Below are 16,466 nucleotides of genomic sequence, written 5' to 3'. Positions count from 1 at the left end.
TGAGTGAAACTTTGTAAAAGTCACTACTTCCAAGAAAATCCATTGTGAAACTGTGGAGAGGGGAATTACCCTGAGAATTTTGTGACATTTTTTTCAATTAGGTTTTCAGTCACTTCTGTCTTCTAGTGGTCAGAGTATTGCAAGTTGAAAGGTTAACAGAAGGGGATTAAAATTCTGTGTGCACTACGGTATCATACAACCCCATAATGCTCCAGCTCAAGCAACCAAGAAACAGAAACAACACCTGGATCTGCATGATGCTCTGCCCAGCTTCATTACTCATGTCTGCAAGGAGGATTTACAGCTTCAGATGTAATAAATGCTGTCTCTGAGCCCTGTGCAAGTGCTTCTACTTGAGCAGGGTCAGCCTATTCAAAATTTGCTTCTGGCTCTTTGTGCCATACTCCATCATGCAGTATGGACATGGTCTGCAACACAGTCCTGTGCTTTGCACAGTAACAGATCATCTCCTTTCAGGTTAGAGTAGTATCAACCCAGTGTCAGAGAAACACTGAATCCAAGATTTTCTCCCCAAAGCTCAGAGAGGTTTAGCATGATCCAGAGAAGCACTTATACACATCAGATTTCAGGATCTGTGTTTTTTAATGTTTTTTCAATTACCTGAAGTGGAGGATGTGGAATACACAATTTAAGTAGAAGGTGACAATGTCAAGCAAATGTAAGAAAAGCACTAAATTCTTCTACTAGAAGAATTACAAGTGCTTTACTATAGTCCACTCAGAACCACAGCTGTGGGTGTGTGCTCTTAGGCTCTGAATTTTAATGTTGAGGAAACTCTTTTATTATTCCTTTGAATAGTTAATGATGTGTCTTTTTCCTTTACCCCTGCAGTGATGGCTGGGCAGACAGGTATGATGTGACAGAAGGGTACCAGAATGAAGCAGTTGGTGGGATAACGATCAAGCTCCAGTCTCCAGATGTGAAATGGTTTGATGATTACTACCTACAGCTTCGGCCAGAAACCAACCATAGAAATCCATGGTTTCAGGAATTTTGGCAGCACAGGTTCCAGTGCCGGTTGGAAGGGTTTCCTCAAGAGAACCCTAAATATAACAAGACTTGCACAAGTAAGTGAATTTATTACTTCTGCTGTATAAAACAATCTGATTGAAGGTCCTGTGTAACTAGCTCATGTTGGACTGATGCAGCCTTGTTTGGTGAAATAGTGAGTGGGGTTGGAAGGAAGTAAGCTTTAATTGCAATACTTGCTCTTTTCAAATTATGAGAAGCACAAATTTAAAAGCATTCAGGTTTCTAAAGAAACAAAGGAATGGTGCCTCGGTACCCAACTGCTCTTTATATTTTAAAATCTTGATGCTACTCCATCTCCATAGGCATGTAAACACTTTCAAAAATAGCGTCATACAAAATTGAACGTGTCTTTTCTGAAACAGTGCTAATCATATTGCTTTGGCTCACAGGAACAATGAACGAGCTAATATACTAATACACTAATATATACTAATATATACGAATATACTATCTGAAGTCCATGTGGTATTTGTGAACTTCAGATGGAAGACTAGGCAATTTTAAAGATTTCATTAGGTTTTCTTTCAGCCATGAGTCATTTCAGGAAATGCCATTTTGAGCTGATATTTTTCATTAAATTGTACTAATTTTAGCAAAAATTGTCACAACATTTTGTCACTTCTACACTGCAGAGCAAAATTCTTTTTTTTCCCCATGTAGATGTGGCACATTTTTCTGAGGTTTTCTTGTTTTTTTTTTTTTTTTATGACTTCTGTTAATTGCTCTTTATTTTGTGAGGTGCCAAGCAATACTAAGGTTATCCCTAAAAGCGAGATTTATCACCCAGTGTGCAATAAGCCAATCTCACACACAGAGCCCAGATATTTATTTCGTATTTGCACAAAGATGGGTGCTAGGTGGTAAATCCACAAAGCTATCATGCTCATTCTCAAAACTTTACTACATGTATGCTTTAGAAAACAAAGTACTACATTTACTTTTACTACAAGTATGCTTTAGAAAACAAAGCAATCATGATTCATTGGTCAGAATTTACCTAGTTCTCTTATCTAATTAGTATTTTACCTCGTATTGGTTGAATGATTCTCCAACTTCTCATGCTAATTAGCCTGCATGCTCAGTCTTGGTGGTCAGTGGTCTCAAACTTCCCCTGCTGAAATTACCTTTTACCCAGTTGTCTTGGTGTGCAAGATGCAGACTGAGATCTGGGTGGCGGGAGACCAAGACAAGAGGCCCTGAACTGGCACCAACCCCTTGCATTACAAAGGGCATGGGGACCTATGGCTGCCAGCCACGTAACACAGCACGAGACACAGCAGGAGTAACACATAACACGAGACACAGCAGGAGCCAGGGACTCAGCAAGAAGACTCCAGACTATCTCAAAGGGGTCCTTTGTTCAGGGTCCTTTCTTTGAGCCTAGGAGGCCAGTTTCACTGATAAGGCAAGACCCTGTTTCACAAACCCCTTCTTATTCTCTGTAGCTCTCTGGGCAATTTTTAAACTATTTCTGACCCTTGAGATATCACTAAGACAATGGGTATCCTGACAGAGTTGGGGCATAAGGCGGTGCTGCGCTGGACATTAGTGCAACCACAGCTCTAATCTCCAAGGGGTCCTCCCTCTTAAAAATGTCAATATCTTCCACACATCAGTGAGAGCAAAAAAAATGTCTTTAAGGATCAAAGTCTTGGATTTACGCAACACAAACCCCAATGAAAGTCCCACCTAATGTTCTTAAGTCTTTCTTTTAACTTGGATAAGGTCGCAGAGGAAGTTTGAGATGTAAACCTAGTCTAGGAATCCCAAAATCTCAGTGTACACCTTCAACATTCAACTGACTTTTCTCCATTACTTTTGTTGTTCTACCCTTCCAACACATTCTGACACGGGTTTTATTTGCATTATTGACAGGTACTGCATATCAAGCAGCAAACTTCATTGCTTTCCCCACGATAATGTAGATCTCTTTCCTGAGGTGTCAGTGCAGTGGGCATGGCTGGATGTGGGCTAATAAAGACTTGGTTTTTATCACTGTGCTGTGTAAGCAACAACATTTCAATTTGACTTTTCTGGGTTTCTTTTTTTACTTACTTTTTACCAACACTGCAAGAATCTAATTTATGTTTCATATGAAAGATCAGAAACTGTGAAATGTAAGTACCTTCAGTGTCTTTTATAGTGCCTAAAATACAATTCACCACCACAAAAAAATTATTGTGGGAGTGCAGGGAGATGTTGTTAATACATTAAGTTACCCAGTTGTGGATATAAGACAACTTTATCATAAAGCTTGAATAGCTTGGCACTAACAGCACTCATGGCTGGAAGGTTTCCCACACAGAGCCACAGTTCAAACAACTTCCTAAAACCTGGGAATGACAAAACACAAAGAAATGTACAAGAATACAAATCTTCTGATTTGCAAATCATTAATAGAGAAAAGGACCATTTTCCCAAATAGATTGTTCTAATTACTTTTTCTTCAGTTTTATTGTAATATTCATTGCCAGACCATGATGGCTAAAAGAATGAAAACCAGATAATAATACCTTCAATTCTTTCTTGTTGCTCTAGGACAAAAAATGGTAATTCAGTTATGGAGTTCCCTGTGGAGTTCCCTAGGTTAACAACATTATGCTCAGCAATCAGTTAAAACTGCCCATTTACTCAAGGTTTTCACACAGGAAGTTTTTAGTCATTATGTTACTTGGTTTTATAGGTTTGATTTTTGTCTAAACCATCTGTCAAAATTCATGTGAAGGAAATTCAATGTTTGGCATGAAAGATGACATGTAGATTTACTTAATGACTTTTTTTCTGTGTCTTAAGTGCTAGGACACTTATCCTGTTTTTCTCATAATAGCTGCAAAACTAGGCAAGGATGTATGACAAAAGTGAAAAAACATTGAAGTTAGACAACTTTGCAGATTTATCATCAAGAAAGACACGAATATATTCACTGAGAATTGCAGGAGTGAAAGATTGCAGTGCTGAGAGTTTAAGCTCAGAATTAACATGGATTTTTGAGACTGTTATGGTAGTTTTTGTTTCTACCTCATTTCCTATCTTCCATATGAATTTGAAAACCATGTCTTTATATAGATTCTTGTATTTATATTTGTTTTTTTAAGCACTCAAAGTTTTTTGAGTCTTAAATTCCGTCACTGCAGACTTCACAGTTGTAAAGATGACACTTGAACTCGATGGCCACTACCATTCCACAGACTGTCCTGACAGTTTCTGTGTGGTGATGAATATTTTGGTTCTGCTTCAGATTTCACCTGATAAGAAAACAAGACTGTATCCTTTAATTTATCTAACTGAATGTGTGCTCTTCTCCACAAACTGCATTTAATAAAAAAAAAAAAAAAAAAAAAAAAAACAATCTACATAAAAAAATCAAGCTAAAGGTGTTTCTCAGAATTTCAATTAAAGAGATTAATTTTCTTGATCAATGATGGAGAGAAATCAAAACCCATTTTTTGCACCAAAAGTCAAGCAATTCTTTACTTCTTGGCATAATGATAAAAAGATAAACATAAAGCTGATTGATACTAATAGATCAGGTCATTATTAAATAAAGGTGTCTATATAAAAAGCAATAACAATTATGCTAGTGGGAAAAAAATGAATTATTCTCTTTAATCTGGTTGTGTTATCATGAAAACATAAAGAATAGTTAACAGTAAAAACAACTCATTTAAATAGCAAGAAGATAAGCACAGGAAGATATGGCTGAAATCTGAGTAATAACTAGCTTCACCTACGCACCAACTATGGATTTAGTTGTTTAAATCTCTTTATTTGCTTTGATGATGCCTGCCTAGTAGAATATTAGGCTAAGTTTATCTCTTTGATAAAAAATACATGCAGTCATAAACCAATGAAACCATCTCCACTAACTTGTGAGGTTTTTTTAACTTTTTAATATAAGCTATTCATAGACAGTTCCAGGCAGGTATTATTATGAAAAGAAGACATGATTTGGTAAGATATGTAAAATAAAATTATGAAATCAGGTAAACAAAGAGAATCCAAAAAAAATCCAAAATAATTTTTATCTCCATTCATTTCTATCAAACACTAAAAAGTTTCCATCCCTTCACATACGCTTGTTCACATTGAGATGAAAATTTCAACATCGAGCTCACTTTTCATTGGCAGATTTGAACACACTTGCTTAATCCAAATGGGTGTCACTGCTGTTGTTAAGTACATTGATTTTCTTCCCAGCTGGAGCACGACAGAAAGTGAGAAGTTTACAGACTTATCTGACCTGATTTTCAGTGCGATCAGTTCCATGTCACAGGACAGCTGCTACAAGCCACCTCTGAACAACAAGAGTCAGAACAAAGAATGTAAAATACATGTTTAAAAGGAAACATATAGTGGCCTCCAGAGACTAGGTATTTTACAAGACTTCAATTTGTCTTCACCTCTGGCACCATTCAGATTTTTTTTTATTATCTAATATCCTAATTCAATAAAGTTTGTAAATAGGGGTGCCAGCTGATCTGGATGAGTAACTCCACTCAATGACCATCTTCAAAGTGTAAAAGGCTAATCCAACCCTTTAGTATTGATTACCTTTAGAGCTTTGAAGCCTAGATATTTATGTGCTTGCTTTCTTTAAGACAAGCATTTCACTGGAAATCAAATGCCTAGTACTTTTTCATCCTAGTGGAGGTGTTTTACGAATGTGTCTTAACACAGAGCAGAAACAAAACCCAACATAAGCAAAGTATGCGGTGAAGATCTGGCTCAATAGACATTAGTTGAAAAAGTGGAGTCTTCAAAGTCACCAGGAGAAGAAGCATATTTATTACATTTAGCACTCTGTTAAATTGTTTATATTGCCTCCACTGCTAAGTGACATAATTATTCCTGTGCTGTGTAAAAGCCGGAGGCATGGATGGAACAGCATTTTTTGTGATGATATTCAAACACAGAGCAATACCAGAACACGCATCCCAAATATCTGTGATCCAAGTGTAAGACAGCAAAGAGTAAATAAGTAGAGTCTGATGCTGCTGAAGCAGTTCAGTACCTTATTTTGACTGGCAGAGGTTACAGACTTCAGAAAAAAATAGCAGTTTCATATAAAGGAACAAGAGAAACAAGAATCTGGAGTGAGGTCACTTGTGCAGGTATTTACAGCAGGTTCCTGACATTAAATACTGTGGTTTGAAACAGAGAGGCAGAAAACAAATGAATATTATGGAGGTTGGGTCATCACAAAGATAGCCACAGACAGAACACAGAGGGCACTGAAAGTCAAGAAAGCAACTTATGTCTGATATGATTGGAAGCAAGAAGCCATTGACAGGGTTTGAAAGGAATCATCATAGTGATGAACAGAGAAAAGGAGATTTGCAGCAGCATTCTGAAGGGGTCTTGGCAGGATGCAGAAATCACATGATTTAACCATGTGGCTTCTCTGAGATAAAAGTACTTTTTCTGAGAGGGAAAAAATTGACATAGAAGGAGAATGACCAATATATTCTAAGCAATTCAGATGAGGGTTAAGAATTAATTAGCTTATTTGCAGAAAGGGAGATTAGAGAAATTTGGGATACATATGAGAAAAGTTTTAGAGCTTAAGGTACATAAAACAAAAATTAAAAAAAAATCTACCTGTTTGCTAAACCTCATCCGGCGCCAGATACTTTTAATGAGGTCAAAAGGTCACACAGAAAGTCCCACAGTTTCAACTGAACAGAAATTTTGTTTAATAAATGGCCCTTTTGGGTTTCCAGATAGAACTAAGGAATAAAACATGCTGTCTAATTTTGCACTGCAACACGCTTATAATCTGTTGGTTAAATGTAAGCTCAAATGCCAAAATTGGTTTAATCAGAACTCAGCCAACAAAACATAAGTGCTGTCAGAACGGAAGGGTATTTTCTGTGTTTCAAGGAATGTGTCATATTTAAACGTCATATTCCCGAGACTTAACATTCCTACACGATTATTTATAGATTGTAAATTAAAACAAACCAAAACAAGTTAAAATTAATTTCCATCTTTTAAACAGTGAATTAAAAAGCATTTTAATTCTCCTGAATAAATCCTGCGTGCCATTCAGTTTGATATCCATGCTTGAGAAAATGGTGTGGAGAAATAGGTGTCTATTTTTTGTTCTCCTAGGATTTACTTAAGGTGTTACTCTTTTTGCTGATTTTGTCAAACTTTACAACAGAAGCCAGACTTCCACTGTTTTATACGCAACCGAAGGTGAAGGTCAGCCTCTAGTTAAATTTGTGGGAGCTCTGAGCATGCCTCGGTCAGGTAGGCTTAAATAGATGTAAAACACCAAAGTCAACTAAACACTCAGAAAAAAACTTTTGAAAGTCTTCTCTGCATTTTAGGACACTGAATTTGGTCTCTCAGTCATTCTCAACATTTTGGTGCTAATCAACATACAAAGTGTAACAGTGTTGGCATCAGCTTTCAATTGCAAAGTGTGAAAGTCAGAACTAGTCAAAAGCATTGGGCAAGTGGATTGCATTCAAAGATATTTGAATAATATTCCATAGCAGTATGTTGATTCAATGACACACACTTTGAAATAAAAGCATTGAAATTAGTAATATTTTTTTTTCCTTATTTCAGTAACACTGAAGTGTTTTGCTTGAAGTTTTTTATTTACCTTCACATTGTTTCAGTGTTATGCTATGCATTTTGCCTCAGCATCAAAATGACATTTCCCAGTGTTGCCAACTATCTCTTTTTTCCCCTCAGAATTTCCTTTTCAGAAAAGATAAAATCCAATCTTGAGGTTTTGTGTTCCTTTTGAATGGAAAGGGGCATTTAAACTACATGAAATTTCCCACAGAGCCAAAAATATCTCTTCAGCCCAAGAGCCTGTAATAAATTAAATTAGGAAAACAAATAAATAAATAAATAAATAAAGCATTGCATTTGGTTTTTAGCAGAAAATTGAATCTGGAACCATACGAATAACACAGAACTGGAAGTTACTTTGTTGTTTCACATTGCTTTAATAGAAAGCTCTCATGAAAGATTTTGAAAAAGGTTCCAAAATAAGTCTTTTACTGTATCTTTAAACAATGATAAGTAGATATGAACATTATGCTTTACCTTGGTTCATATGGGCAACCTGTCCTGTATTTTATAAGATTGCATGCATTTGTTCAGTAGAGACATGCATGTTTCTGAGATGACTGACTTGGTGGCATACCATCCAGAGCACACAGATCCCAAAGAGTACCACTGGGACAGCACAGACCCACTGACAGACCTAAAATGTCATACTGTATCCTGCAGCAGACATACAGTACCATGTCTTTGTGGCAAGATTAGCCTGTTGTTCTGATTTTTCCTAAGATAGTCACTAAGGCAAAAGAAAAAAAAAACAATAGAAAAACACATTGTCTGGTGGACTTGAACTTCAAGTACTGTGAGCAGAATGTGAATATGGGTTATATTTGCTAGCAAAACTAGAACTCATTTCTGTCAGCCTCTTGTCTCTCAAAACAAATTAGCACAAAGAATCACTGAAGTTTTTAATTACATATATATGTGGAAACTGTATAGAAACTAAGTTGTGATATAATCATGGGGAAACATTATGAAATAGTTGGAGACTGTAGGCTATACCTGTTGTTTCCATCATAATGCCTCTTGGGATTTTATCATAAACAACCTTTTGATCACTGAGAAATTTTAAAATAATAATAAAACCCACTACCAATGTCCCTTCATTTTGATGTAAATTCATTGTAGAGCAAACAAAGTGCTTGCACTTCAAAAAAAAATGTTCTTCCACATTGTGGCTCTCATTTTGTTCTGTTTCTCCTCAGGGAATGCAATAAGGGGGTAGGGGGACTGCCTGGAATGTAAAGTATTTTCTCTCTTTTACCCTTTTCCCATTCTTTAAAATGCAAAGTTTTCTCATCTTTGGAAAAGTTAGAAAGCAGAAAAAGCATATTCAACCATGGTAATTTTGCAGTCTTTCACATCCTTGCTTGATGAGGCTTTGCAACATCACCAGCTGGCAAGTAGAAAAAATTATATCTTGTCTTCCTTCAGGGTAAAAATAGGAAAAAAAAAAGAGGAATGACAGGTCTTGCATCAAAAAAATCGTAAAATAATGTAATTTATTGAAGACTGCTTATTTGCATGCTAAGAACTGGAAACAATAGACAAATTTCAGAATTTCCTGCAAGAGGTAATTTTTGCTTTTCCATATTCGATGAGATAGAGTCAGTCTTGGAGAGTATTTTATTAGTCCCACTGGTAGCTGGGACCAGAAGTGCTGGGGGCTGCTGGAGCAGCTCTGGAGAATGGAAGCAGTCCGGAGCTGGCTCACTCTGCACAGAAACTATCAGTATCCCTAAGTGCTTTCTTGAATCACTACCCATAAGTACACTAATTATTTCTAAATAGATCCAAGAAGTGAACTGATGCTAGTTGGAATTTTCTTGGTGAAAGAACATATTTCTTTTTCATCATCTCTATATTTGTGTTTTGGAGACATGACAACAGAAAAAAACAAATTTGGATGAGGAGTTTGGTGCTGGGCCATTTCCACACAGTTAATCATACAGTAGAATCACAGAATAGAATGGTTTTCATTGGAAGGAACCTTAAAGATCATGTAGTTCCTGTCCCCCTACCATGGGCAAGGACACTTTCCACTAGACCAGGCTCAAAGCCCCATCCAACCTGGCCTTGAAACTTCCAGGGATGAGGCCTCCACAACTTCTCTGGGCAACCTGTGATGACATCTCAACACTCTCACAGTAAAGAATTTCTTCCCAACATCTAATCTAAACCTGCCCTTTTTCAGTTTAAAGATGTTCTCCTTTGTCCTATCACTACATACCCTTGTGAAAAGTCCCTCACCGGCTCTCCTGTAGCCCCCTTTAGCTACTGGAAGGCTGCTCTAATCATCAAAGCTGGCTTCAGAGCCATCCCTGCCCAGCTCCCCATAAGAATGCCCAGGTTCAAGCCAACAGGTTGTGTCAACTCAGGTTCCACACAGCTGAGCTTGCCTTCACATGGCCCCAAGCCTTGTTCCATGAGATGTTGCTGAGCAGCACAGTATGTTCCGGCCTGTACAGCCCACATTTATCCACTGCTGGAATTCCACTGAAGCCTCCTAAAGTGAGTCACTCCCAGAAGAGTGGGCAGAAACCGTGCATGTTTCAATGCTCTGAGTTCATAACATTCTCAGACTGTTCTTAACCTTTGGTATAGTCACAGTCATATAATAAATTTGGGAACATACAGACAAATCCAGACATACACAATATATATTTAATCAGGAAAAAGCACAGATATTAATCATCTGCTCCAGTGGCAGCGTATTCCTAAGCTGATATTTAATACATTTAATCATATTGTAAATGCTCACCTGAATCCTGTATATATTCCTAAATGCCTTATAGAATAAATATTTACATACTTAAATTTCCCATGAAACCCATGAAAATTTTGCTTTAATTTCAGAGACAGCATGATAGGACCTCAAACCTCCAGCCAATAACAAGCAGATTGCATTATGCAGAGGAAAAACAAGGAGGTAGTGAGAAGTAGTCATCTTCCTGAGGAATATTTGGTCTAAAGAAAGGTGGCAGATAAAAGGTAGTAAAAAGGAAGTATTGTGGGATGGGAAAGTGAAGGACAGATGGGTTATCTGATTTGCCAAGAAAGGGACAGGATATGTCTGTGTAATATTTTGTAGACATAAATGGCTATATGGCTTCAAATCTGGAACTGCTTCATGGTCTCACAGCTTGAAAAATAATGGAATAAGCCCTTATTTACTCACTAAAATTTCTTGGACAAGAAAGATAAAGGAATAAACTTAACAAAATTCAGGGATCTGTGCACATTCTCTAGCCATTCATTTTTCAGAGAATTCCACAATGTTTGATCATTTATATTTCCAAGTGCTGTCCCACTTTCCTCATTAGGTAAGATGTGATTCACCATGCATTCTTCCATTGCCTTGTGCATCTTAATTTCAGGAGGCAGAATTCTTTATTTCTGCAGTAATTATCATGATACAGTGTTAATATTTATTGGCTCTGACGTATTGCAGTGCATATTATTATCTATAATCATTTGGACAGAAACACCAACCTCAACACTGATTCCTGAATAGGTTGATATATTCTTAGTAACGTTTGTCTGAAAATGAGCTACGTCCTGAAAAAATTGCTCATGCCTACCATAGGAAAGGTACTTAAGCCTGTCAAAATTGTAGTAAGAATCGACTGGAGACCTATGAAACGCAGGTTTGTACCTGTCCCATGGACATTGTCACCTCTGTACCTCCAACTTTTGCTGCCTGCAGCATTCTCGGAGCAATGCTGAATCTAGTTGCAAACTGTGGGCCAAGAAAGATTCACAGCTTAGGGGAATTTTACTCTGAACTGGTTGTAGCATGGCCCCAAGCTTTGAACACCCAGTTGCAGCTGTGGCGCATTAGATGCTTTCCTAGGGCACTTTATCTGTGCTTTCCTGGGGCACTTCATCTATGTCTGGGGCACACATCGTTTAGTGTCTTTCAAAAGAAATTTTATATATTGCTCTGAAACGGTGACACTCAATCCAGCCCAAAGCACAGTGAGTGAGAATGAGTTGGAAATTTGTTTTTGAAAACCCATACCTGAACTGAACTAAAATAATAATGTAAACATGCCCTGCTTCTCCCTACATGCCAACATTAAATGGCATCACTCTGGATTTTCCAGCTCACAGGAACGTAAGACTTTTTTCTGTCTTTCCTCGCTGTTTTTTCTTGTACGAAAATGGAGAAAAACAGATCTTTTACAGATACATAGTTTGGTTTGGTTTTTGTTTTTTTTTTACTCTAATAGAAAAGACTTCTACTATAGATATTGTAAGAACATATATAGGTTACAGTCTGTGGATTTTTGTTCTCTGCCCAGTCATTCTGTAGGAACTCCTCAAATTCTGTTAGATTATTTAATTATTCTTGCTTAAGAATTTAATCTGTAAACTCAATTCCATTGAACGCTACTGAAGCCATCAACATTAAATTCATCCATCTCTCCATGTCATGAATGACTCTGTGTCAGGAAAGGTTCTTGGCTGAAGACAGAACTCATGGATGAGGTATAAGAATAAGAATTTGTGCTAGAGTTCCAGTGAGAACAATATGCACTAACTCTCAAGTAAGCAATGTGTTTAAGGTTAAGTCATACAGGTTGCAGAGATAGATTTAAAATATTTTTCTTTTTTTTTTTTTTTCACTGAGTGAGAGAACTACCTTTTAGTTTGTGTATTCAGTTTTCGCTTAAAACCACTTCTAGGATCACTGAGGTAGATAAGGGTTACTTAAGTGTTTCAAGTCTAACGTGTGAAAGTACTTTGTGGAATTGGTTGAAAATCACTTTCAGCCTTGACTTTGGTGTTTTTTCTGAAGGTTTTTTGGGGTTTTTGTTTTTCTTTAATACCAGTATTTTTTAAGGCCATATTAAGGTATACTAAAGAGAAAAAAAATTATTTTGTCTCAGTTTTTGAGATGTTCCCTTACCTACAAAGTCTTGTGGTACCATAAACTGACCTTGGCAGGTAGGATTTGCCCCTATATAGCCAAGTGTGACAATTAATATCTCAAGTGAATGTTTTCACCAGCAGCAAAAGGTATATTAAAATTTTCACAAAGGCTAATTGCCTCACAACTCCATTGACAATTTCCAGCAGCTTCTAGGAAGAGCTAAGCATTACAAATCATCAGGTGAAATGAATGAGGCTCAATGTTTAAAGAAAATCAGAATAATAATTCCATAAAAATGAAGCACAAAGCCCAGAGGAGAGTGTTTCTGTAAGTATTAAGTTATTAGATTTTTAGGCAATCATATGCAAGAAAGCAGCCGAAACATTGTTTTATGATAAATACTATTGCCGATGCAAATCTGATTCATTCTAATGGCAACTATAATTAACTGCACGATGTGTGAGCTCTTAATTTTGAGTATGAATAATTGGTTAAACTGAGTTTTGTGTATTGCAGTGTAATACACTTGTAAAATTTTCCACTTAATATGGGTTTTACATGTGCTCCACTGTTGCAGTTTTTATGCCTATTATTTTTAATTAGGAAACAGCAATACCTTGGTAGAACAGAATGAATGAGCAGCACTGTGTGTTTCTTCCAACTTTTTTTTCCATTGTGAATACTTCAAGCTCATATTGCTTAGCCTTCCAAAATGTTAATCACTGCTCATGAGGCTGACTGGAATTGGTAGTGCCAGCTTCTACATGAAATAGAAGGGAAAAAGGGATCTCTCAGTCCTCTCGTTCACTTACTGACCTCTACACACTGTTTTTTTCAGTTCAGATTATGTATTTTACCACCCTTCCTGACGTGTTCCTATATATTTTAGTGTTTAGAACTGTGTGGTGATGTTCTCATTCACCACTGAAAAGGGGAGCTTGTATGTATATGCACCTATTTTATGATGGGATCAATCACCAGCTGGATATTCTAACTCTTCTCTGCAAAAGGTGTCTAGACACTCTGTGTTGTTACTAATAATACTGGATTATAAAAAATAAAGGCCTTCAGGATGCTGCTGAATAAATTTTTATTGCACTTTTCACAGCAACATAAATAGAGAATAGAAGTGCAAACAGGTTTTAAAAGCCAAACAAAGTAAGAGTCACTGATTCTGGCTAAACAGACTCAATGCCTAACCTCTTCACATACCTGTATTGTATCATCATCCTCATTTCATAAAGATAGAAGTGCAAGAGATGTAGAAGTAGGAGAATTATTAAGGTAGGAACTTTTGGTACAGTAAAAGAATGGTGCCTAGGTGAGTCTGTTTGCACAGGCTTGGTTCCATGTTGCTGAAACAGAAATGTTTTCATAGAATCATGGAATGGTTTGGGTTGGAAGGGACCTTAAATGTCATCTACTTCCAACCCCCGTGCCATAGGCAGGGACAGCTTCAACTAGACCAGGTTGCACAGAGCCCCATCCAACCTGGCCTTGAACACTTCCAGGGATGGGACAGCCAAAACTTCTCTGCTTTGGTTCACTGTTCACTCCTTTTCTACCAGTTGTAGACCTTTTCTTAAGGTCCATAGACCTCATGTTAGCATTTACACCTAAACTAATATTTCTGAGGTTTTGGAGAGATTTCTGCAGGTGGGGAGAAGTTTCTGGATTCCCCAAAACACTATATCATAATGCCCATGATTCATGCTTTAAAAAGACACATGAAAGAGCAGCAGTCAAAAAACAACATAGGTGTGGTGAGGTGATGAGCTGCAGAGGAAAAGGCATTATTTGGATAATAAAATATTTAGGGAGAATCTCTTACATTTCTTTGTTTTTATTTTAACATAGTCAGCGTGTGTATCAGTAAAAGCATCTGCTATGAGCTGTTGAAGACACTTTAAAATACTTTTTCCTCTATTAATAATCAACCCATCAACAGATGTCTGAAGAGCTGACTGTATTACAGCTCTATGCACTAACCCCCTACTTGTTCCCTGGCAGGCGAGATGACTCTGAGGACACAGCACGTTCAGGACTCCAAGATGGGCTTTGTAATCAATGCAATATACTCGATGGCATATGGGCTACACAACATGCAGTTGTCGCTGTGCCCAGGCTATGTGGGCCTCTGTGATGCCATGAAGCCCATAGATGGTCGGAAGCTCCTGGAATCCCTCATGAAGACTAACTTTACTGGGGTCTCTGGGGACATGATCTTGTTTGATGAGAATGGTGACTCTCCAGGAAGGTAATGTTGACATTTTTCAAACTGTTTAATACCAGAGATGTTAAACGTGTGTAATGAATGCATGCAGGCTTGACATCAGAGCTAAGATTTCACTTCTAGTTTCACATTTCTTGACTTTCTGTGCTTATTTTTAAAAGATAGCTCTTTTTTTTTAATGTGCAATTTTATTGTGTTAAAGATATAGATTTTCAGTCCTAAAAGCTTCCTGCATGAATTTGCATTTTCATCTGTAGCATTTAAAGGTTCTATTACTCAAAACAAACCATCAGATCTTTATGTTTGTAGATCATGATGGCCACCATCTGAGTGTTTAAATGTATGTGTTTGATTGAGCAATAAACAATCATAGCACATAGACTTCTTTTATTAAGAAAGAAAAAACAATATCATAAATATTGTATTGTTTTTTCTGGGATTTTTTTAAAATCAGAATTATTAAAAATCTGCTTCCATATCTTTCAAATAAAGCCTTATACAGCTTCTCCTCCAGGCTCGTCACCATCTTCGTTGTCCTTCTTTGGACACTCTCTAATAGCTTAATATCTTTCTTGTATTGTGGCACCCAAAACTGCACACAACATACAGGGTGAGGCCTCACCAGTGCAGAGCAGAGTGGGACAATCCCCTTCCCTCTACTGGCTGATGATGCTTTGCCTGATGCCCCTAGGACATGGTTGGCCCTTCTGGCTGCCAGGGCACTGCTGACTCATATTCAACTTGCAATTGATCAGGACTCTCAAGTCCCTTTCTATGGCACTGCTTTCCAGCATCTCATTTCCCAGTACACTCGGGGTTGCCACATCACAGGTGCAGAATCTGGCACTTTCCCTTTTCTGTCTACATTATTGGGAAGTTTTAAAACATCTTTGTGATGGCACCGTATAAACAGATGACTGGAGGGAAAATTATCTATTCTGTACACTCATTTAAATTTTGTCTTGTCCCACTAATGTGAACGGAAAGGAGAGCATTAACTTCCTAGTAGAGGTGGGTAGGAAAAGGTAAACTCATTGATAAGAATATTTTGATATTTCCAAAAATTTCTGCTATTTCAGAACTGAATTTTTTTTCTTATCTTATTTGAAAACCTGCAAAGTCAACATTCTCCCCAAAAGCAATCAGGATAGCCACCCAAAAAGAGTCTGGGTCTGTCTGGAGACACAAATGTTCAAACTCTTCAGACTCAGAATTTAAGGAAGTGCACTGTGAGCTGGTAGGAGAACTCAGGTACAAACTGGCAGAAATCTAGGAAAATTTCAAATGGAGACTTATTTTCAGATCTGTTTTAGCATGAGCAAGGAAGTCTTCTGCTAAACTTTTCTATTTTTACAAATAGCTGAATTTTGAAGAAATGTGTTAAGTCTGATTTTTTCTGACCGAATTCTTTTTAAAAGGCTTGTCCCAGACTTCTCTGAAAGGTTTCCTCTTTGGTTTTATCGGTGCTCAGATGCAGTGAACTGCATCCTACCCTATTCCTGTCTGTTTCACTTGTTTCTTGCAGATAAACTGAAGAGTGCCATGAATAAGTGATGTGTGACCTGTCACAAATAAACAATATGTGACATGACAACATCTGTGACAATATCTAAATATTGCAAAGAGGTCTTTGTTTTACCTTTTCCTCATACTGGCATTCTTAACAATAATGATTTAGCACCATTTTTTTTCAAGGAATTTAATTGAATATCTAGGATATTT

The 16,466-nt window shown here is 37.2% G+C and overlaps 1 protein-coding gene across 7 annotated transcripts in view; it reads left to right on the top strand.

The window, feature by feature from the left end:
• GRM5 (glutamate metabotropic receptor 5) overlaps positions 1 to 16,466 on the top strand; it is a 236,393-nt gene that overhangs the window by 167,836 nt on the left and 52,091 nt on the right. For all 7 annotated transcript variants that reach the window (XM_064645014.1, XM_064645015.1, XM_064645011.1 and 4 more), the window contains 2 exons: positions 853 to 1,088; positions 14,522 to 14,768. In XM_064645014.1, the coding sequence (XP_064501084.1) occupies positions 853 to 1,088; positions 14,522 to 14,768 (483 nt within the window). The remainder of the gene's footprint in view (positions 1 to 852; positions 1,089 to 14,521; positions 14,769 to 16,466) is intronic.

Source organism: Pseudopipra pipra, chromosome 2, assembly GCF_036250125.1.
Source record: "Pseudopipra pipra isolate bDixPip1 chromosome 2, bDixPip1.hap1, whole genome shotgun sequence".
NCBI classification, from domain to species: Eukaryota; Metazoa; Chordata; class Aves; order Passeriformes; family Pipridae; genus Pseudopipra; species Pseudopipra pipra.
This window is presented reverse-complemented; position numbering and strand designations above follow the sequence as displayed.